Source organism: Paroedura picta, chromosome 13 (genome assembly GCF_049243985.1).
Source record: "Paroedura picta isolate Pp20150507F chromosome 13, Ppicta_v3.0, whole genome shotgun sequence".
Classification (NCBI taxonomy): Eukaryota; Metazoa; Chordata; class Lepidosauria; order Squamata; family Gekkonidae; genus Paroedura; species Paroedura picta.
Window position 1 is genome coordinate 26,754,127 of NC_135381.1, and position 23,135 is coordinate 26,777,261.

General features: G+C 45.5%; 1 protein-coding gene and 1 long non-coding RNA gene across 3 annotated transcripts; one reads left to right on the forward strand and one right to left on the reverse strand.

The window, feature by feature from the left end:
* Positions 1–1,333: 1,333 nt before the first annotated feature.
* Positions 1,334–10,765, reverse strand: LOC143822958 (uncharacterized). Its single transcript, XR_013226330.1, has 3 exons — positions 10,405–10,765; positions 4,110–4,158; positions 1,334–1,844 (listed from the first exon to the last, which is right to left on the reverse strand). It is a non-coding gene; the product is annotated as an uncharacterized LOC143822958 (long non-coding RNA).
* Positions 10,766–10,841: 76 nt separating this feature from the next.
* On the forward strand, positions 10,842–22,359 carry PGRMC1 (progesterone receptor membrane component 1). Of its 2 annotated transcripts, XR_013226329.1 has the most exons (4): positions 10,842–11,220; positions 18,803–18,958; positions 19,520–22,000; positions 22,118–22,359. XR_013226329.1 is itself a non-coding variant. In XM_077308687.1 (3 exons), exons 1-3 carry the CDS (start codon positions 10,905–10,907, stop codon positions 19,621–19,623), a joined length of 576 nt encoding a protein of 191 aa, XP_077164802.1. In that variant the 5' UTR covers positions 10,842–10,904; the 3' UTR covers positions 19,624–22,359. The 2 variants fall into 2 exon arrangements, 1 of the variants encoding a protein (XP_077164802.1); XM_077308687.1 differs by having other exon boundaries at positions 19,520–22,359.
* The last annotated feature ends 776 nt before the right edge of the window (positions 22,360–23,135 follow it).

The following is a 23,135-nucleotide window of genomic DNA, read 5'->3' on the forward strand; positions in this document are numbered from 1 at the left end:
AGAGAACCTTTTGCTATGTTTCCAGATCTCTTAATTGTAAGGTGACCAGATTTTAACATTGGTAAAGCGGGACACCATTGACCGGGGGGGGGGGTTCTTGATTAAAAAATTGGTCTATATGGAGCAACAAAAAGTTTCATAGAATGCATAGAACTCAAAAATAGTATTGTAATATATATATTTTAAGTACAATTTGCCAGGTGCCCCCAGATGTCCCTCCAAAAGTGGACCATTAGACAACTGGACCATTAGATTTTCCATTTCAGGGATATCAAAGCTAGAGAAATTGATGAGCAGTTACAAAAATGTATATGCCACATTTTCTGCTTAAGGGGTCTGCAACCTAGAGTCAAATGTGGCTTATTACAGAAGAAAATGTTACTTTTTCTTTTTAAAAGACAAAATCCTTAAGTTACGATATAATGGAGGGGCAGGTGAAGTACTAAGAGCCTCTTGTGGTGCAGAGTGGTAAGGCAGTGACGTGCTGTCTGAAGCTGTTTGCCCATGAGGTTGGAAGTTCGATCCCAGCAGCTGGCTCAATGTTGATGGATCAGGCAATTTAATTTTAATGTAGATTTTAATACATTGACTCAGGTTGACTCAGCCTTCCATCCTTCTGAGGTTGGTAAAATGAGTACCCAGCTTGCTGGGGGGGTAAATGGTAATGACTGGGGAAGGCACTGGCAAACCACCCCGTATTGAGTCTGCTATGAAAACGCTAGAGGGCGTCACCCCAAGGGTCAGACATGACCCGGTGCTTGCACAGGGGATACCTTTACCTTTACCTTTAGGTGAAGTACTAGAACAATTAGCATGTGCAGTGAATGGGAAGGAAAGATCTGTATTGGCTTTTCAGAGCTGCTTCACATGAAAGATTATACAGGTAAACAGTTGCCAGTAATCCAAGAGTAGAGTGAACCAGGCACAGATTTATGTTAGCACAATAAAATAATCACATATTTATGACTTATTGTGAGACTTCCTGTGTGCTGCTTCCTAATAAAGAACTCACAACACCTGGGTTCTTAGTTTTCAGTCATGTTAAACTGCATATCTTCAATAAAATCATAGTCCAGTAGCACCTTTAAGACCAACAAAGATTTATTCAAGGTGTGAGCTTTCGAGTGCAAGCACTCTTCGTCAGACTAAGAACTGACCATCATAACAGTAGCAAAATTGCTTTTATATTCCCACTATCATGATGGTCAGTTCTTAGTCTGACGAAGAGTGCTTGCACTTGAAAGCTCACACCTTGAATAAATCTTTGTTGGTCTTAAAGGTGCTACTGGACTCTGCATATCTTCAGTTATTAATGTGAGTCATTTTATCCTGGCTCTTAGTTGATCTCCTGCTCTGAACTTTAACAAAGTTTGGCTCTCTGATTGTAACAGGTTGCAGATGCCCCTTCTAGAGGATTGCTTCCTGTGGGGGGGAATGTGACAGATTTCTAATCTTTTTTCTATCATATAGAGTCCACAACACTAGCTAGAGTACATTTCCTGGGTGGAACTGTCAAAGAAACAGAGAGGCTTCAATTTCAGGCTTTCAACTTGTCTGAAATTGGAATGCAGCCACTCCTCTAGACCAGACATAGCAAAATTTGTCAGCTAGCTTTCCAAGTGACCTGTTTCTCAGGGTCTGCTATGTGTATATCTCATTCTTCAGAAGCAGCAAAATTGTATGCTGTATGCTTTAGCCACTCTCCTGGTCAACCACAACACTGCAGCATGCCACAATCTCATCCCTGAAACACCACCCATATCTCCCTCTCAGAAACAGCAAAACAGGATAGCGGTCTTCAGAAAGGCCACAGGATCTAGGATTTGTAATTGCCACATTCTTCCCTGCAGAAGAATCAAAATATATGTTGTCAGTGTTGCTCTCAGGTACTCAAATGGCCCACATGCTTGAACATTTATGAAGCACTCCTGTGTGTTATAAATCTCTAATTCTTCTAGGGGTAATCCTTGTATAAGCACTCCCCCACATGGTGAAAGACAGAACCAAAAAAGAGTAATGAAAATAAAAATGAGTCTTGCACCTTAAAGATTAAAACTTTTCCCCGGTGTAAATTTGTGTAGAATACAGCTGACTTCTTTTTATATTATCACTAGGCAGTCATTTTATGTAGGGATATGAAGAAAAGCAGGGTGGGGGAGTCAAGAAATGCAGGAAGAAAACAGAGTTGCTTACCCATAACTGTTGTTCATCAATATCTTGTGTGCAGACATGCATTGGGAGTGCAACTATACAGGCCTGCCATGGAGAATTCCTGTATAGCAAAGCTTAGCTAAAGAGTGCTGCCCCTCCCTGGACCATAAATGCATGAATTTTCCTGCCAGCTGGGCATATGACCTAGGGGCGGAGTCTCCACCCTCCTCAGTTTGCATCACTGCCATGAACTCAAACTTACTGATCACCTCAACATACTCTGAGGGCTCAAGCAGGGTAGGAAGAGGGGGCTGTATGTCTGCACACAAGACATCAATTAACAACATTTACAGGTAAGCAACTCATCTTCCATCTTGATGTGCAGTCCCGCATTAGGACCTTAGCAAACTCAATTACCTTAGGTGGTGGTCCTCATGCAAAAAGAGAATGCAGCAAAACTGCTGTCCCAAAATGCACATCTGCTCCAGCTGTGACATCCAGCGCATAATGCTTAGGTGTCTTCTTTCCCCTCAGGTTGCTGCTCTACAAATATCCTGCAGGGGAATACTTCCGTTGAAGGCTGAAGACATCATCTGTGCTCATGAACTGGGATGTCCAAGGGGCATGCTAATGCTGACGCTCTAGCCAGCTTTTACTACTGAGACCATCCACCTGGAGATTGACTGTGCTGATGCTCTCTGTCCCTTCTTCAGACCCCAATAGCAAATGAACAATGAATTAGTCTTCCTAAAACCACGAGTTCTATCCAAATAATAAAGTATAGCCCTTTTCACATCTAATGAGTGAAATTTTCTCAGCTGTTGATTGTGGGTCCGGAAAAAAACAGGGATGACTAGGTGAAATTCAGAAACTATCTTGGGAAGGAAATTCCAACTTGGGTGCCAAACTATTCTGGAGGGAAATTTTTTGAGGAAAGGTGGATCTATCCTAAATTATTAAGAAAACTACCTTCATAACACAATAACTTCATAGTAGTGGCTCAAATGGGGCTTCATAATGGTCCCCAAAACCACCTCCAGTGACCACTGTGGGAATGACACCCGCCTTGGGAGAAACAAGTTCCCCAAACCTTTCCAGAATAACTTAGCCAGGTTATGGGCAAATACGGATGTCCCATCTACTTCCTCATGGAAGGCTGCTAGTGCTGCTAAATGTGTCCATACCAATGTTAAAGAGTCCCGACCTCAAGAGGTCCAATAAGTATTCCAGAATTCTGGGGAGGGAGCAAGTAAACAGGCACATCTTTCTCAAAGTACACCAGTTCTTGAACTGGGACCATTTACAACCATAATTATACCAAGTGGATTCCTTTCTGAAATTGAGTAAAACTGTCCTAACACCCTCTGAAAACAAACCCTCTAGGAGTGATCCTGCATGCAGTTAAGTGGAGCCTTGGTAAGTCTAGGAACCTCCCAGAATTGACCCTCAATAGTTCCACCTTCTCTGGGATCCAAACTACACCTCCTCTTGCCAACAACCTCAGGGTCCTGAACCAGGGCTGGCATGGCCAAAACGTAGCCAAAATGGAGAATGGCTTCCATCCATTTGGATCTCATCTTGCCTATTACCCTGGGAATCAGGTAAGAGGAGGGGAGGCGTAAGACAAAGTCCCTGTCCAAGAAATTTGGAAGGCATCTCCCAGAGAACTTGTCTATCCCCCCTGGAGAACAAAAGAACTGAGCTTTTGTAAGCCACTGTCTCACAAACAGGTCGATTTGAGGTTGACTCCACTGGGCAAACAGAACCTCCAGGAATGTACTACTGAGGGAGCATTTGTAGATCTGAGAAAAAACTCTGCTGAGCTCATCTGCTCTGGTGTTAATGCCCCATGCAATATGCGTGGCTCTCAGGTCTGAATGGATCTGTAGGCCCTCCTTAGAGTTTCGTTGCATACTATCAGGGAAGATGTGTCCCCTTGCTTATTCAAATTCAATTACCTTGACATGTTCCCGGTCCTTAGAAGGATCCACTGTCCCTGAAGGATATCTGCAAACACTGTTAAGGCCAACCAAACCGCTGTCATGTCAAGAACATTAATATGAAACTTTTGCTCAGTAGGGTTCCAACCATCGTGGGAAGAGGCATTCCCCGAGGAGGCCCCCCAACCCTACAAAGATGCATCTGTCGTGAGGATGACATCTGGGACCCATGGACTGAATGGAATACCTAAGAGATTACTCTTCTCCACCAGTCCATAGATTGCAGTATTGCTCTAGGGATCTAGAGTTTGTGAAAGGGACTGATTGAATCTACGGACAAACCATGTCTGGAGGCTTCTCAAATGCCACCCAACATATCTAACTACAGACATGGTTGAAGACAATTAATTACATGATAGTGCTTGGTGCAAGGCATTTAAGGATGTATTGTGGAACTGTGACAGCAATCAAAAAGAATCCCATTAATGAGCCAATTTTACATTTTCAAAACCACAGTGACTGTTTGCTTGTCTATTCCCATGCATATGGATGTATTTTGAAATCTCTTTGGATTCATCTCATCGCACTGTTTAAAAAGGCTGGGGTCTTTTCCCCCTTCAAATATAGGCTATTGGTTATTCTTAATAGAAAATGTCAAATCCTGATTCATTTCTGTACTGCAGTTTCAGATAAATAAAATTTCTCAAAGGAAGAAGGTATGATTTTAGCTTTTAATTTATGCCACAAGATGTCTCCCTTCCTTAAACTGGCTGATCAGTCACAGGGATCCACGCTGCAGTAAACTGGAGGTTAGACTGTTATGATGCACTCAGTATGGGTCTACCTTCAGAGACCATCTAAAAACTCTAGCTGGAACAATACATACCATAGTTCTATGAAGTAGGTTCAGGTGTGTAGCTGTGTTGGTATGAAACAGCAGAACAAAGTTTGAGTCCAGTGGCACCTTTAAGAACAACACATTTTTATTCAAGGTATAAGCTTTTGTGCACATGGCCAGCGCCTCAGTGAAACAGCATCCTCAACCTGAGACAGATGGGGGAGGGGGGTTAATTGCCAAGAAAGGCAGGTTACAGTGGCAGGTTACAGTGGATGAGCGATAGGGATGTGATAGCACAGAGGGTTGGACTAGATGACCCAAGAGGTCCCTTCCAACTCTATTATTCTAGGATTCTAAATTCTGTCTAAACATCTGGAAGAAGTTCCTGACAGAGCGGTTTCTCAGTGGAACAGGCTTCCTTAGGAGGTGGTGGGTTCTCCATCTTTGGAAATTTTTAAACCGAGGCTAGATAGCCATTTGACGGAGAGGCTGATTCTGTGAAGGCTCAAGGGGGTGGCAAGTTACCGTGGATGAGTGATAGGGTTGTGAGTGTCCTGCATAGTGCAGGGGGTTGGGCTAGACGACCCAGGAGTTACCTTCCAGTTCTATTCTATGATTCTATGAAAGGCTGGCTAGAGTGAAGATGCATAAGAGATAATAGCTGAGATTGTGTGATAACTGAGACTGGATTAAGGAAGTAATGTGTAAAGCATACACAAGAGCTAACAGACATTACACTTTTCATGTCTGTTAACTCTTGTATTTGTATGCTTATTTACAGCCATTCACATAATTTGATTTCTGTATCAATCCAATTTCTGCTATACAATAGTTTCAGCTATTATCACACAATTTCAGTTATTATCTCTTATGCATCTTCACTCTAGCCACCTATTCCTGGCAATTAAACTCCCACACACGGACAAATACCCAATATGTAATGGTTGGAAATATTCTGATTTGCTGGATCTGGTGAAGTCTGTATGTGCACAAAAGCTCATACCTTGATTAAAACTGTGTTGGTTTTAAAGGTGCCACTGGACTCGAACTTTGTTCTTATGAGGTAGGTTAGGCTGAAAGACAGTGATGGCTGGACCTTTGCCATATAGCCATAAGGTTTCTACAGATTGCTCCAAAATAATGAATCTTTGACTTGGTGCAAAAGATCAATTTAACTGAAAGCAAAAGGGTAAACCAGAACAAAACCTTTGATAAAACTGGTCTAGAATTGTACAGGTGTGTTCCCTCCTCCTGTGGGAATCCCACTACTGGTGGGAGATACATCAAAGTCGCAACAAGCAGAATGGTGTTATTCTAACACAGAGATGCCAAGGACATTTACTGATACTCCCAAGACACCGGCAAGATACATGGCAGAAGGGTGCAAGGAAGACAGGAACCAGTTCACGTGATTCAGGCAATAAAAACAGTCCACGTTGACAAGCCATCACTAATCCTATATTCTCTATATTCTATCAAAATATATAGCAGATATAAGCCAATTCTGACATCCTGCCCATCCAAAATCCTCCTCCTACCACCTCCCATGATCCTGGGGCCATTTTAGCAGGGAAAGCAGAATGGAAGTCCCAGACCAACCTGGGCACCCAAACATGGGCAGCATCCACCCACTCCCACTCCATCATAGGAAACTCCTTCCAGTCCACCAAGTATTGTAGCTTTCCCCAGTAGCCAGTGCAGTTCCTGAAGGAGCTGAAGGTGATGTGTTCCTGAAAGTGATGTGGGCTCTCCACAATGTTCAGGTGAGAACGCGGGCAGCTGCATTTTGGACCAATTGTAGTTTTCAGAGCAGAGTTGCAGTAATTCATCCTAGAAGTGACTGTTGCATGGATCACTGTGGCAAGGCATTCTGGGCCAAACAGGGTGGCAGCAGCTGGGCTTGGAGAAGATGGAAATATGCCAGCTGTGCTCCTTTTGTGACTTGAGCTTCCATAGTTAAGTGTCAAGGATCACAACCAGGTTCCTGACAGATTGTGCAGTTTTAAGTTGCATGTCATTCAGGTTAGGGAGGCAGGCTTCCAAATCTGACACTTTCCCACCTGTCTAAAGGGCCTTCGTCTTCGAGGGGTTGAGCTTCATGTAATTACACTGAAACCAATCCGCTACAGCTTCCAGGCATCTGGCCAAGGAATCTGAGCCATCTCCTGATGACTGTCCATCAGGAGAGAAAAGCTGGCTGTCATCAGCATACTGTCCAGGCCATAGCTTTGGACCAGCTGGGCAAGGGCATGCATGATGTTAAATAGCGTCAGAGAGAGAATCGCTCCCTGTGGGACTTCACATTTGAGTTCACAGTGGTGCAAATTTATTCTCCTCCATGGCCACTCTTTGTCCTCGACCTTGGAGAAAGGACCTTAGGAAAGCCACATATACCCCCTCCCTACTGTTTCCTTCTAGGGAACTGATCTCTGTAGTCTGGAGATAAGTTGTAATTCTAAGAGAACTTCAGGACACATTTGGAGAATGGCAACCCTATTAAAAGATGGAACCCCTCAGGCTAAAAAGCTGTTTGGCCTGAAGGCTAACAGATAGTAAAGTCAATCAATTAATAAATTTTTATTACAGCAATTTCCAGTGATAACAAAACTATTAAAAAGTAACTTAACTAGAATAAAAATTAGTGGTTAATAAAACAGATCAACCAAGAGGTAAAAACTATACAGAAGCTATACTTAGTTTTCTGATCTTAATTAAAGTTGCACAATACTTTGTAACCTGGAAGGTGGTGGGAGTGTAGTCTGCTGAGCCTCAAAGGAGAGGGTGAAGACATGGTGTCATTGCTGAAAGGCCCCATCTCGGGTGTAAACTGCACGGAGCTTTTATTCCAATCCCAGGTCGATTCAGTCCCTGCCGTCTACACAAAATGCGATTTCCGTTTTGATTTTGGGCGATTAAAATTTTCCTTCTGCAGCAAGAAGGACTGATCCAGAGTGACCCTACCTTTCCTGTGCGATATCTTAGAGTGCTTTTAATGCTCAGGATTTTTAAAATCGAATTGAGAAAACAGGCTGTTTTGAATCTGGGCTTTGCTTCGTTATAGAGAACCCCTGATCGGCCAAAGCTTGCCTTAAAGGAGAAGCCCCTAATTTCTTTCAACTTCGGACAGTCTTGGATTTTTTCTCCCTCCTCTGCCTTCTTCGATCCTCTCCCCCACTTCAAGAAAAGAAAGAAAGAGGCTTGGCTCCCACCCCTTCTGAACTACCCTAACCTGGTACAGAACACTTGTCTATTTCAATGGGGAGGGGGGGGGGAAGGGGAAGACCTGGGTTCAAATCGATCTGAATTCAACAGGATTGACAATGGAACAAACAAAGTAAATGCAGACTCTGCCCTGGTTGCCACCCAACTCACCTTACCTCTTACATATGTATGTGTAAAGTGCTGTCAAGGCACCGCAAACTCATGCCAACTCCTAATAAGTGTTTCAAGCCCCTGGGAAGGGCTTTCTCCTCCCCCCTCCTCAGCCTTAAGCCCTTCCCAGGGACCGGGGGACCTGTCACTCTCCCCGGCCCCTAGGAAGGGCTTTCTCCGTCCCCCCCCCAGCCTAAAGCCCTTTCCAGGGGCCAGGGAGCGCTCTTCCCAGCCCCTGGGAAGGCCTTTCTTCACCCCTCCCCAGCCTAAAGCCCTTCCCAGGGGTTGGGGATCACGCTCCCGGCCACCTCGGAACGGCTTCAGCCTGGGGGCGGCGGGAGCCCTTCCCAGCCACCCGGCTAACACTGCCAGGGCGGTTGAGAACAGCTAGCGCCTGCTGTATTCATTTTACAGTGGCCTTAATTACTAGTACATCTAATAAAATTTCAGTTGATATCACAACTGCAACTCTGGCAATTAAACTGAATACCCTGTAGAAATCTAGCCACCTTCTCAGTTCTCTCGGCCAATCAATCAACAAGAAGACTATAGAGTCCCATTGCGTCAGAGAGGTTGGCGTTCACATCTAAAAAGTAAAATTTATGTTGACGTTCATAAAAGGCACAATAAAACATAATGTATTTATTTATTTAGATTTCTATACCGCCCTTCCCTATAGAGCCTCTTGTGGCGCAGAGTGGTAAGGCAGCAGTCATGCAGTCTGAAAGCTCTGCCCATGAGGCTGGGAGTTCGATCCCAGCAGACGGCTCAAGGTTGACTCAGCCTTCCATCCTTCCGAGGTCAGTAAAATGAGTACCCAGCTTGCTGGGAGGTAAACGGTAATGACTGGGGAAGGCACTGGCAAACCACCCCGTATTGAGTCTGCCATGAAAACGCTGGAGGGCGTCACCCCAAGGGTCAGACATGACTCGGTGCTTGCACAGGGGATACCTTTACCTTTACCGCCCTTCCCTACGGCTCATATGAGCTAAAGTCTCTCTTTCACCCATACCACATAGGAATAATCTATCTTCAAAACAAATTCCCCAGAATCTGCCTTCCAAAACTGCTGTAGGGTTGCATACCTGGCATTGTGATCCCACCTTTGACGCCAGTGTTAAATCCTTGAATCCAGAGACCAGGACACTGGGAATTTATTTCTACTCTTTATTGTGACCCCAACATGATGGTAAAAGAGGCAAAAATAAACTAGTGAAACCCCACAAAATCCCAACTCATATACAATGTTCACTTGGTCTCGACCTGGGCCAGGGCCTTTTCAGTCCTGTCCCCAACCTGGTGGAACAATCTCCCAGAAGAGCTAAGTGCCCTGCCAGCATTACCATCTTTCCGCAGGGCCTGCAAGACAGAGGTCTTCCGCCAGGCATACGGTTGAGGCCAAGGCAGAGCCCGGGTTCTATCTTGGATCCCTTAGATCCATCGGCCAGCTCCCTCTTTCGTGAGACCAACGTTATGACCTCTGACTGAACAGGCGGGGTTATAGGATTAGAACACCATTGTTGTTATTATAGCTTATCATATAATGGGTTTATTATGATTTTAATGTTTTATTGTGAACTGCCGTGAGACCTCCTGGTGAATGGCGGTATACAAGTTTAAATAAATAAATAAACAGAGAAAGAAAGGATCTTCCAGCTACGTGCACTATCGGTCTGATTCACTTTAAACTGACTGGATCTGGCAGACAGGACCCAACCATGTGCGGACCAAGCAGGTCCTCCAGATTAGGATCCTGCCTTGGTCCTCCAGCTCAGTCTCCAGCTGGTCTAAAGACACAACAAAATACATATATACATTCTTTGTAAAAAGTCACTTGTAAAAGCTACCTTGGTTCATCATGGGGGGAGGGAGGGAGAGAGAGAGAGAGAGAGAAGCAAGCAATGCAAAATCCCTTAGCCAGGAGCAAGAGGGAGAAGGCTTTCCCAGGCCTAGTCTGCACACAAAGGATAATGCACTTTGGCAGCTGGATTTTCCAGTGCAGAACAGGAAAATCTACTTCTAAAGTGCATTGAAAGTGCATTATCTATTGTGTGCAGACTAGGCCCCAGTCTTCCAAAGATGCGGACTTTAGGGAAGGGATACGAACCCTGGCTTAATAAATTCCTGGAGATCCGTTGTAGTCTGCGAAGGGCAGAGTGTGAGGAGGGATGGATCTCAACAGGAACGTGGCCCATCCGGCCCACCTTCGCGAGCCGCTTCGAGTACCCTTCAAGGTAGAGAAAAGCGGCTGACTCTTCTTCTAAAGCGGAGCTCACGTCACTGCCCGTGAACGGCAGGCTGTGAGAAGAAAACCACTGCAAACCGCAAGGCCAAAGGGGCGCGAAATGGCGGGAATTTCTGCACAGGGCGAAACGCGATCATGTCGGATTCAAAGGTAATCGCGGCAGGCACAGGCGCCGCTCCAAGCAGCAGGCAAGCAGGGGATCCAGCCCAGCCCAGCCCAGCCGGGCCGCCCCGTTCTGCTTCGCCTCCGCCCCAGCCGGTCTTCGCCCCACCCACCGAGCCTCCCGCCTCCCTGGCAGGCAGCGCTGCTGGGCCCGGACCGTGCCGAGCGAGGAGTGGAGTTCGTGCAGGCAGCCGCCATGGCGCAAGAAGACGCAGCGAGCGAGACGGCCGAGGCGAGCAGCCCGGGGCTGCTGATGGAGATCGTGAGCTCGCCGCTCAACCTCAGCCTGCTGGGCCTCTGCCTCTTCCTTCTCTACCAGATCGTGCGCGGCGACCGGCCCCGGGCCCAGGGCGACGGCGAGGAGGAGCCCCCTCCGCTGCCCAAGCTCAAGCGCCGCGACTTCACGCTGGCCGAGCTGCGCCCCTACGACGGCCTGGAGAACCCGCGCATCCTGATGGCCATCAACGGCAAGGTCTTCGACGTCAGCCGCGGCAGGAAGTTCTACGGGCCGGGTGAGCGGGGCCTGCGGCGGCCGGCGGGGGTGGGGGAGCCATGGACTTCGCCTTGATCCTCTAGGTGCGCCGGATCCCGGGGAGCGGGAGGTGGAAGGACCCTTTGCGCTGAAGCGTCACGCCTTCCGAGAGTTTGAGTCTCAGTTTTTAAATTATATTGTATGGTCAGGGGTAGTCAAACTGCGGCCCTCCAGATGTCCATGGACTGCAATTCCCAGGAGCCCCCTGCCAGCGAACGCTGGCAGGGGGCTCCTGGGAATTGTAGTCCATGGACATCTGGAGGGCCGCAGTTTGACAACCCCTGGAGCAACAAAAAGTTTCATAGAACGCAAAAAAATAGCATTGTAATATATCTTTTTTAAATTTCAACATAAGTACAATTTGCCAGGTACCCCCAGATGTCCCTCCAAAAGTGGGACCATCTGGTCACCTTACGTTAACGGGTAGTGGCGTGACCTCCGCTTTAGAAGAAGAGTCACCCACTTTTCTCCACCTTGAAGGATACTCGAAGCGGCTCACGAAGGTGGGCTGGATGGGCCATGTTCCTGTTGTTGAGATCTTTCCTTCCTAGAATTATATATTATTATATATAAAATCCAGGATTCCCTAAATTCAGAGTGAAGGAAGGAGTGGTTTGGGGCAGACTGAGTTGTGAAGGGATTTTGGCAGCTCCAAGTGCACACACCTGTAAACCCCCAAGATACTTTTAACATGGGGCAGTGCAGGGGTTAATTTGCCGAATAACAGAATCCATAATTTGGACCCCTGTTTTAACCACAAGAGTTAATTTGAAGTGGAAAGTTAAACCTTCTTCTACTGCCCTCATTCTGGAATGGACCTCTGGGGTCATCTAGTCCAGGGGTAGTCAACCCCTGATCTAGTCCAAACTCCCCTTCTGTACCAAAATACCTCACTGTCCCCCTAGAATCATAGAGATAGAAAGGATCTCTAGGGGTCATATAGTCCAAACTCCTGCAGAATGCAGGAAATTCACAACTACCTGTCCAACCACAGTGATCTCAGTTCCATGCCCAGATTATGCCCCTACACACACACCCCCGCAAAAAAAAAAAAAAAAAACAGAATCTCTGGCCAGTCTGGCCTGGAGGAAATTCTTCCAACCCCAAAGTGGCAAGCGGCATTTCCCTGGGCATGCAAGAAAGGGCCATAAGAGCCAAGCATGGACACAGTCCCTTCTGCCCAGCCATGTACAATCTGCCTAATTTCACAGAATCAGCATTTCTGTCAGACGGTTACCTAGCCTCTGTTTTAAAACTTCCACGGAAAGAGAACTCACCACCTCCCAAGGAAGCCCTTTCCACCGAGAAACTGCTCTGTCAGGAACTTCTTCTGGATGCTTAATTCTGAATTAATTAATGTTTTGAAATAATTTAATCCCATTGGTTTTAGTCTGACCCTCTGGGGCAACAGAAATCAATCTTCTGTGACAGCCCTTCAAGTACTTGAAGATGGCTACCAGATCACCTCTTAGTTGTCTCCCCTCCAGGGGCTAAACAAGCCAATCTCCGTCAACCTTTCCTCATACATCTTAGGCTCCAAATCCCTCGCTGTTTTTGTTGCCTGCTGAATGCACTCCAGTTTGTCTACATCCCACTTCAATTGTGATGCCCAAAACTGAACGCAGTCCTCACAGTACACAACGAGGTCTAATCATAGAATAATAGAGTTGGAAAGGACCTCATGGGTCACTGAGTCCAACCCCCTGCACTATGCAGGACACTCACATCCCAATTGCTCATCTACTGTCACCTGCCACCCCCTTGAACCTTCACAGAAGCAGCCTCTCCGTCAGAGGCCTACCCAGCCTCTGTTTAAAAATTTCGAAAGATGGAGAACCCACCACCTCCCGAGGAAGCCTGTTCCACTGAGAAACCGCTCTAACTGTCAGAAACTTCTTCCGGATGTTTAGATGGAATTTCTTTCGAATTAATTTCATCCCATTCGTTCTGGTCTGTCCCTCTGGGGCAAGAGAGAACAATTCTGCTCCATATGGCACCCTTTTAAATACGAAGATGGTTATCAGAGAAGAGTAAAGCAGTACCATCACCAACTCTGTTGGTCTTAATGGTGCCGCTGAACTCAGATAAATATCTCAATGCAGCTCTGCAGTGTTACTCCATCCTACTGATAACCAAGTCAGTTGGGCGTTGAGCTGGCAGTTTCCTAGGATGCAGCATGGCTTGCCCTGCCCTTTCTACTCTCCATTCGTCATAGCTGTAGAGCAGGCTTTCACAACTGGGATTTCAGTAAACCCTCAGCCTTGGAAGGAGTTCCCAAATGGGTGGATGTTAATTAATTTTTAATATATATTTAAATTTGTTAAAACATTTATTGGAGGATATGACCATATATAGCAGGGGTAGTCAAACTGCAGCCCTCCAGATGTCCATAGACTACAATTCCTATGAGCCCCTGCCAGCAAAGGGTGGCAGGGGCTCATGGGAATTGTAGTCCATGGACATCTGGAGGGCCGCAGTTTGACTACCCCTGATATATAGTCATGTTGACGCACCCACCCCTCCCAAAATGGCCAATGGTGGACTTGGAGGGGGTGGGAAGAGGAGGGGCCCCAGGTGGGTGTGTCCACAGCTCTGCTTCCCAACCATATTCTGCAGCAGGGGTAGTCAAACTGCGGCCCTCCAGATGTCCATGGACTACAATTCCCAGGAGCCCCTGCCAGCGAATGCTGGCAGGGGCTCCTGGGAATTGTAGTCCATGGACATCTGGAGGGCCACAATTTGACTACCCCTGTTCTGCAGGATAGAACCACTTCTGAGGTTTATCAAAGCCTGGAGAATGTTTCAGGGGTTTCTCAACTGTAAAAAAGTTGAGAAAGGCTGCTGCAGAGAGTGGACAGGAATTGCAGGAATGTATTACAAAACCTTCTGTATGATGTGGAGCATGGTTAGCTGTTTACAGAAAAGCACTGACTGCCTGGTGCTGTTTATTTTATTTTATTATCATCGTATGGCATGTCTGGCAGCCAGGCAAGGCACATTTGGAGGTGGTTTGCCATTTCCTGGCTCTGTGTCATGACTCTTGGGATTCCTTGGAGAATGTGCCACCCAAATCCCATCCATAGCACAGAAGTAGCCTTTAATGGAATGGGATCCAGTCAGCTGACCCTTTCCTTCACTTTTTAGCCATATGAATGCTTTATGGTCCCCAACCTTTTTATCACCGGGGACCTTTCAACGCTTGACAATTTTACTGGACCTGGGGGGGTAGTCTTTTGCTGAGGGATGTCACCACCACCTGAGCCCCTGCTCCACTTGCTTTCCTGCCGGCGCCCCTGACTTCCCACTGCCCACTGGGAGGCGCTGCCAGCAGCAGCTGCGCAGTGCCACACCGAGGGGGAGCCCCAGCCACGGTGGCCGCTGGAGAGCACCAAAGGTGAGCCAGCGGCAGAGAGGCAGGGCAGCCCCCAAGGCAGTAACCGGGGAGGAGGACGAGAAGGAGCCACGGCCTGGTACCGACTGATCTATGACCGGTCACGGTCCCTGGACTGGCGGTTGGGGACCCATTTTTATGGAAAATGTAAATTACACAAGTGAGATTTTATTAGAATCTAATATAGCACGTTCAGTGTAAGGTGTTTGAAAGGCATTATTCACACCCACATGATTTGCCAGTATTACTATTCCTATATTACAAAGGAGACAGGGAAGAGATAGTGATGTCATTCCATCCAGTTTGTGGATGAGATTTGAATTTGCTGGCTCATGGGTCACTTTCTTATTTAATTTACCTTTTAGTTGTTAAGATCAAAGGTATGGGGCAAAATTGAGCCTACCCTGGTCAAAGAAAGTTGCATCCAATGCATGACCACTGATTCACACAGACATGCTTTCCTGGGATATTCATGGTTGTCTGAATTGCCCTAGTGGGCTCTAAAGGCATAAGTGGGGGTGGGATTTCTTTCCTGCTTGTAGGGCCTGTGCATTTGCCCTGTGAAAGTGACAAGGAAAGGATGTAAAACAGGCAATGTTCTAAATTACGAGTTCCCAAAGTGGGTGGTACCGCCTCCCTGGGGGCGAAGGAAAGATGGGAGGGGTGGTAAGGAATTTTGAATGGCCGTAGGAGCTCTTGTGGCCCTTTCTTGAATGGTCAGGGAAATGCCAATCACCACTTTGGGATCATAAGGATAATTTCTTCCAGGCCAGACAGGCCAGGGATTCGGGGGGGGGGGGAGCATCATCTGGGTATGGGATTGGTGTCACTCTGGTGGGCAGGTAGTTGTAAATTTCCTGCATTCTGCAGGAGGTCAGACTAGCTGACCTCTGGAGAAACCTTCTACCTCTGTGATTCTAGGGGGACAGTGAGGAATTTTGGTACAGAAAGGAAGCAACAGTGGCTATGCTGCGGAAAAACCTGTTGCACTTGTGGGTCTCCTTCCTGCCCAGTGCTTCCTGTGCTCTGCCGCCTGATTTGGTTCCTGGGCTCCTTGCAGCTCCTTTGCTTCAGAGCTGTTTTCCCTCTTTCTGCTGCCAGTTCCTTGTGGTGAAGGTTAGCTTTGGAAGGGTGGAAGACCTCTTCTGGATAGCTGAGGGGGAACCTGCAGGTATTTGCCTTCATCTCCTTCTCCCTCCTCCCTGCTGTTTTCTGAGAGGGCTGAACAGCCTGGGATCCACTGGGCAGAGTTAAGAGCAGCCCTGTTCAACTGCCTTGTAGGGTGCCACTGAGGACAACCTTACTGAAGTCTGGCTCATGGGTCTTCTGGAGAAGAAGGGAAGTTTTTCTCTTTTGCCTGCAGCACTGAATGGCTTAAGCATTATGAGCCGCTTCTTAAAGAGGCTGAGCAAGTTGGTGGGAGGAGAAAAAGTTATTTTGGGGGAGTCTCTTTTGGCCAAAGAGACTAGGGAGGGCTTCAGGGCTGCACCCGGAGGAAAAATGTCTTGCAGCGAGATTCCAGGAAGGTTTTCTCATGAGTAACTCCAGATCTCCAGGAGCTTCTTCACCCAGGGCTGGCAACCATTCCCCAAATGGTTGGGAGTATATTTGGGAGGCTGGGAAAGCCTTTTCCGGCTTGTGCTGGCCATGGGATTTTCCATTGCTTGCATCTCTCTGCCTTTCCCCACCTGTCCTTCTCGCCAATGAGGACCCAATGGCTTTTACATACGACTTTTACAAAGGACTTGTATATTTTTTTTCCAGACTAAAACAGGGCCCCTGCACAACCACCAAAAAAGAAGTGTAGGCAATGCTGTGTGTTTTGAATTTGCAATAACCCTAACACCAGGAAAGAGGTGTGTGTTCATGAGTGTACATGTGTGTTTATGTAGGGGGCACGAGGGTTGTGGCCTTGGGAGACCAGAGGGCGGCAGCCCCAAAAAGTTTGAGAGCCACTGTTCTAAATGTAGAGAGAATTTAAAGAGGAGACCAATCTTATGATCAGAGTAGGGAAAAGGTGAGATGGAGCTGGCACAGCAAACCCATTTCAGAGAGACTTAGGGCACCTCCCAGCCCCCTTCCACTTGGCTTCCCTGCCCAACCAGCCTATCTTGTTTGTATAGGGGATTATACCTCAGGCACTGAAAGAGGGAGGCGGTGGCCCAGCTTCTCCTCCTACCTAGATTGCAAATGATCCCTTTGCTTTGTATGCAGTCTGTGTGGGAGTAGAGAGAGGTTATATGGTTACGAAATTCTCGGAAAGTTTCTTCCATAATATCTTGGCATAGTCAAAGTTCAGAACAGAAAGATGGGTAGAATACACAGATGGCTACTTAAGCAAACAGTTTTCTCTTCCACGGTGATCTCATTATATGTAACTCTCTAGAGCAGGGGTAGTCAGACTGCGGCCTTCCAGGTGGCCATGGACTACAATTCCCAGGAGCCCCTGCCAGCAAATGCTGGAAGGGGCTCATGGGAATTGTAGTCCATGGCCTTCTGGAGGGCCGCAGTGTGACTACCCCTGCTCTAGACTATTTCATTCCCAATCTTCCTGCAGGAGTTTAGAGCCAAATAACACACTATGTGCAATTTTCAGAGATTATATACAGATTTACAGAGGTGGAATGGGGAAAGAAGCGTGCCCAGCTTTTCCCCCTGCCACTCTTCTGTTCTACACTCAGGGTTCCAGGACTGTGCTGCAAGGAAATATTTGAGACCCAGTTTGTATGGAAGAAGCAGTTTGGAAGTGGAGCACAAAAGCAGCAGGAATGGAGAACACCTCTGGCTGCCAGTATTGCAAATTGCCCATTCACAATGCCGTTGTGCAACAACGAAGTGGCCATATTGGTGTTGTGCTGTACATGTGTGTAAATGTGCACTTTTGGAATTGAGGTTAAGGCTTTTGCCCATTTCATCTTCACAGGTCATTGAGTGAGCATTGAGGCTGAGCAGAAATTTGAATTGGTGTCCTGTGCTCACATCTGACACAGTTCCATCACACTGTAGTGGCCCAGCAGGGAATTGTGGCAATCGTCACCTTATTTTCTTTATGCTCCTGCAATCTTCTGTCTGTCAAACTGCATGGGCCTTATGCTCGTTCTGAAGAGGACTATCATCCACTTCACATTACTTCCTTTTAGTGGTGTAAGTGGCTGAGAGCCAGCTTGGTGTAGTGGTTAAGAGCAGATTGTAAGCCGCTTTGAGACTCCTTTGGGTAGTAAAAGGTGAGGTAGGGGGAAAAAAGCCCTTCTTCTTTTCCAGTGTTCTTACATACCATTTGATAATTCATTGTAGTGTCCTGCTAGTCCCCCTCCCTATGCAGTGTTTTCCACACACCTCATATTGCAGCATTTGAATATATCTTTGGTAACTCATATCTAAACTCAGGGCCCAGTAAATCTTGCAAGAACATCACGCAAATACCATCTGGAGTTTGTTACCTTGAAAATATAAACTTTGCTTCCAGTCCTCATGATTCAAGAAGAGTGCATTGGGAGAAGTCAAAATGTGGATTGAGCAGGACTTTTGCTTGTCAGCAAAGGTTTGATTGCGATGGGAATTCAGAGATATTTGAAATTCCTTTGTCCCAGTGGCTTATCAGTAGGGGACAGAGAGTGACAAGCTAAATAACGTTAATGATTTACTTTACTCTTTTACTGTCTAAAGTCCTTCGAGAAACCTAGTGATAGCAAGAGACAAACAAATTTGCTGTTTCAGGATTTTCCCTGAAAGGATTTCATAGGAGAGGTGAGCACAGAGTTGACTGCTCTGGATTGGCAGATTTGGGGAGTGGAGCCTGGCGAGGGTGGGATTTGGGGGGGGGGGACCTCAGCAGGGTACAATGCCATAGAGTCTACCCTGTGCTCCAGAAGCCCTAACTTCTCTCAGCAGAGATTTGCCTCTTGTTCTTTCCCTCTCCTCTGCTGTCTCCAATCCTCCCCCTCCCCCTTCAAGAAAAGAAAGACTCCTGCTGTGATTGGCATTCCTCCCCATTCTGAACTTCCCCAATCAAGTGCAGAACACTTTCTGTTTCAATGGGGGGGGGGAATAGAGGAAGACCCGAGTTCAAATCGATCTGAATTCAGCAGGATCCACAATGGAAAAAACAAAGTAAGTGCAGAATCAGCCCTGTTTTCGCTCCTGCTCTAATAGCTAATATTCTTCTCTTAAGATGGCCCTTATGGCGTTTTTGCTGGAAGGGACGCATCCAGAGGTCTTGCTACCTTCTGCCTGGATAAAGAAGCACTGAAGGATGGATATGATGACCTTTCTGATCTGGATGCCACACAGAGAGAGACCTTGAGCGACTGGGAACAGCAGTTCACATGTAAGCATCAACAATCTTGTACTGCTTGTGACTTTTTTCTTATCATATAACCATGACATGCTGAGACTTGAACCTGACTCATTCACAAATATTATACACACACTGTATTTGAAGTTTCAGCTTCAGTTGTATTGTGTTATGGATGTTATAGGTGTCATAACTTTGTTTCAAATCAAAAGTTCCAAATTAATGTAGTGGGTTTTCAGCATTAAAACGATGTAAAATGGGGAATTTGACAAAGAAATAGGATGAAACAGTTCTCTCACCAATGCACAAACAAAAATGTTTTAAAATATTTGCATTTCTTAGTAAAACTGTAGTGCTAATAGGCACCATATATTTGAGAGGTTTCTTCTGTGCGTTTCACTAAGATCTTACACAATTATTTGCATAAGAAACACTACTTGCCTTTTTCTTTGAAGATACACTAGCTTCATATTTCCTCGCAAAACCTATATAGACATTATTCTGATTTGTTTTAATGCTAGTGAAACATTTTTTTAAAAATACTGGTATTTAGAAAAATAACATCTTGATTTTTCCTTTTTTTGTCATGTTCAGTTAAATACCACTATGTAGGCAAGCTGTTGAAGGATGGTGAAGAACCCACTGTGTATTCAGATGATGAAGAAACAAAAGATCCTGAACAACGCAAGAAAGATTAGTGAACACCTGAAATAAAAACAGGAAGAGCTTTTGGATTTTTAAAGGACCCTTTTGTCACATTCTGGTTCTATTCTACTAATTAGAACATCAGCTTTTTTTATAAATGGAAAGCGTATCTATTGATTTGACTAACTAAACATATCTTAATCTACATTCCTAAGAAACTTTGCCAGACTATATCAAGCTGCTTAAAACCAAGCTATGTAGTCCAAATTGGAATTTCAACCAAGAGTACCCAATATGGGGTAAGAAAATACATTTGCCCAAACCCCAATGCCCTGCAATTTCTAATCATTTGCTGGTACCTGAGGGGCTTCCACATATTTCCCATTAAGGGGTTACTGCAAATCTAGATAACCTCCAGACAACAAGCAGATGCTGAAATGTCTCCCCCACACTGACACGTGAATTCATTTGAGGTGAACTATCCTGGATCCACAACATTTCTTTACAAGGGGTTATCTGATCAATTGCTGTTCCATCCTCTCCCCCCCCCCCAACGTAAATGATGTTTAAATGAATACAGTCTGCAACGTGCTTCTTTTGAAATCTGTATGATTAAAGCAGAATATATATCAGTGTAAATATTTTGGAGAAGGGATGGCATGGATTATTCATAATGTACAAAATGAATATGGGATTTTAATTTTTTAATCTGATGTTTTTTAATATAGCGATTTACATCCACGTATAGGATTAGTATAGTCAACCAGACTTTTCTGCTTAGTGAGGTTAAAGGCATTCAGACAGCCATGCAAACTAAGCAGAGACTGGTAGCTTCATTTACTTTGAACATACTTGTCACTGATTCATAAGACCTTATGATCAGTGGCCGCTAAAGCAGTGGATACAACATCAGTGAAAGAAAAAACAGCGTGGCATAGCTGGCAGTACCAACCAAAAAAAGTGCATATAAAAGTTGTTTTCTTTATCATTCCAATAAGTGATGTGACAAGGTTCCAGTATTGAATACCTTGTTTCACCTTTGCTTTGTCATAGCATAGTTCTCCAGCACAGAGAAAAACGGTAGCTCCCAAGCAGTATAGTAATCTGCATGGATTCAGTCTATTTGCTTGTATTACAGCAGTGGATAAAGGTAAGGGTATCCCCTGTGCAAGCACCAAGTCATGTCTGACCCTTGGGGTGACGCCCTCCAGCGTTTTCATGGCAGACTCAATACGGGGTAGTTTGCCATTGCCTTCCCCAGTCATTACCGGATATATGTGGCCAAATACAGTGTACATACATATTTTGATAAGTAAAATGTTCACCGAGTTTAAAGGGCATGGGCAACCACAGTCAGCCAACTAAAGTTAACCTTCTTAAATGGTCTCTCCTGTTTGAGAAATGCCAGTTACACTAAAGCAGAATGCTAAGAGCCCCTCTCTGCTTTTCTGTTTGCACTTGGGTTTTGCTTGCCAGCAAACACAGCTGAAAAAAAAACTAAAGGAAGCAAATGAGTTGAGCCTACAAAATCCCGTCTCTTTTCTATCAGGCAAGCATGGTTACCACTCAGGAATTCAACATGGCGTGCATGGGATCCACTGAACGGTTAAGCCTCTGTCCCAGAATTTTCTGACTCACACAGGCAAAATGCGCACTGGACTTTTAACATGGATGTTAGCAAATTCTGCAGCTGGGGGCAGGGTCAGAAAGGAGATATCAATTCAGAACTTTCAGTAGGAACAATTTAGACTCCATGAAAGAACCTCTTTCTAGCTGAGAACTAGCTGAGCAGCAGAACAAGGTAAGTTGTAGAACCTGCTTTGCTGCTGACTAAATTATCTGGCTAACGATCTAGGATAGTGGTGGCCAGAGCGCACTGATTTCAATCTTTACGTCTCATTCTTTATTTTAAAGAATATTTCAGACTAGCTTTTTCTCTTCTCCATCACTGGAGATCTTAGCCTGAATTGTGAAACTGTAGAGCAGGGGTAGTCAAACTGCGGCCCTCCAGATGTCCATGGACTACATGCGAATTCTGGCAGGGGCTCATGGGAATTGTAGTCCATGGACATCTGGAGGGCCACAGTTTGACTACCCCTGCTGCAGAGCATACTGGGAGAGCAGCACAGCAGACCAGACAGGTTTTAACTTGTGCACTGTCTACCCTAGAACTATTGCAATGTTCAGTGGTTACTCACATGGCAAACTCAGCACAGTCTCTCTTCCATCCTCGACAGCAAATGAGTCCAGGGAATCATGAAGTGGTGGCAGTGACTTCAATAACTATGGTATAGCAACAATCTTTGCTGTTTCAATAAGTCCTTTCCCCAATTTCTTCACAGCAATAATCCTGTTCTTGAAATAATTTCCATTACTCAGAAAGGACGTTTCTAATAATAACTGCTGGCTGGCCTATTCTTAACATCAGGGGTAGTTAACCTGTGGTCCTCCAGATGTTTATGGACTACAATTCCCATGAGCCCCTGCCAGCATTTGCTGGCAAGGGATCAGGGGAATTGTAGTCCATAAACATCTGGAGGACCACAGGTTGACTACCCCTGCTTAACATGACAAACATTTTACAGATTTTTTTGGCCTTTGCACCTTAAAGACAGATTGTTGAAATGTTGTGACCTACCTCTGGAAAGTCTAGGCTAATGAAATCTTTAGGATTGGTGCATCCTTCCTTTAAAAGTCATTTGTAATCCTTGCAAACTTTTATATGGCTTTGTTTCAAAACAAGGACAGCAGGGTTGTACTTGGTTAAAATCAATCAATCAATCTTCCTAGACTATGGGTCCTCTTTGCTTGTGCTAAAAACAAAATTTAGTATTCCTGCATTCCTCTGAAGGTGTGGAAGTGATGTGATAATTAGGATCTCTCACTTTTGATCCTGTCAGCAGTACCATAATGAATGTTAGGAAGCCGTTGCTCATTTCACTCCTCATGCATTGAAAGGGATGAATCCAACAAGGTTGAAAGGGTCAGCTCAGGCAGGTAGCCCAACCTAATTTAATAAGACCGAGGATACAGAAACGCCACTAAAGTAGATATCTGCTGATGAAGAGACAATATTTGAGAAAAGCACTTATTTTTATGTTTACCAGTGCTACATGGTCCTAACTCAAGAGTTAAGGGGATGATGAAATTATGAAAACAGGCTACCAACAAGTCCTAGCATTAGGCAATGGAAGGGACTATTCTAAGGGCCACACTGGCAACACTGAACAGTAGCCCAATATACTCATTAGGATGGAGGACTTTCTCTTGCTCAGGGAACTGACGACTAGGGGAAGGCTCTCTAACTGGTTTGAAATCTCTGGAGTGGAACCATTAAGAAAACTTCAATTAAGTATCCACAGGAACATTTTTATTGTAACTTTCTCTCCAAGACAACTCCATTAATGTGCCAAATCCTCAGCATTTAACTCATCATTTAATTCTATGATGCATTGTTTGTTTGTTTGTTGGTCTTTTTCCATGATCAAAAAGCTGTTGTAGCTATGGAAATTTGAACAACACCAAAACCACTTAGGTGCTACAGTAGCTACAAGACCATCATTAC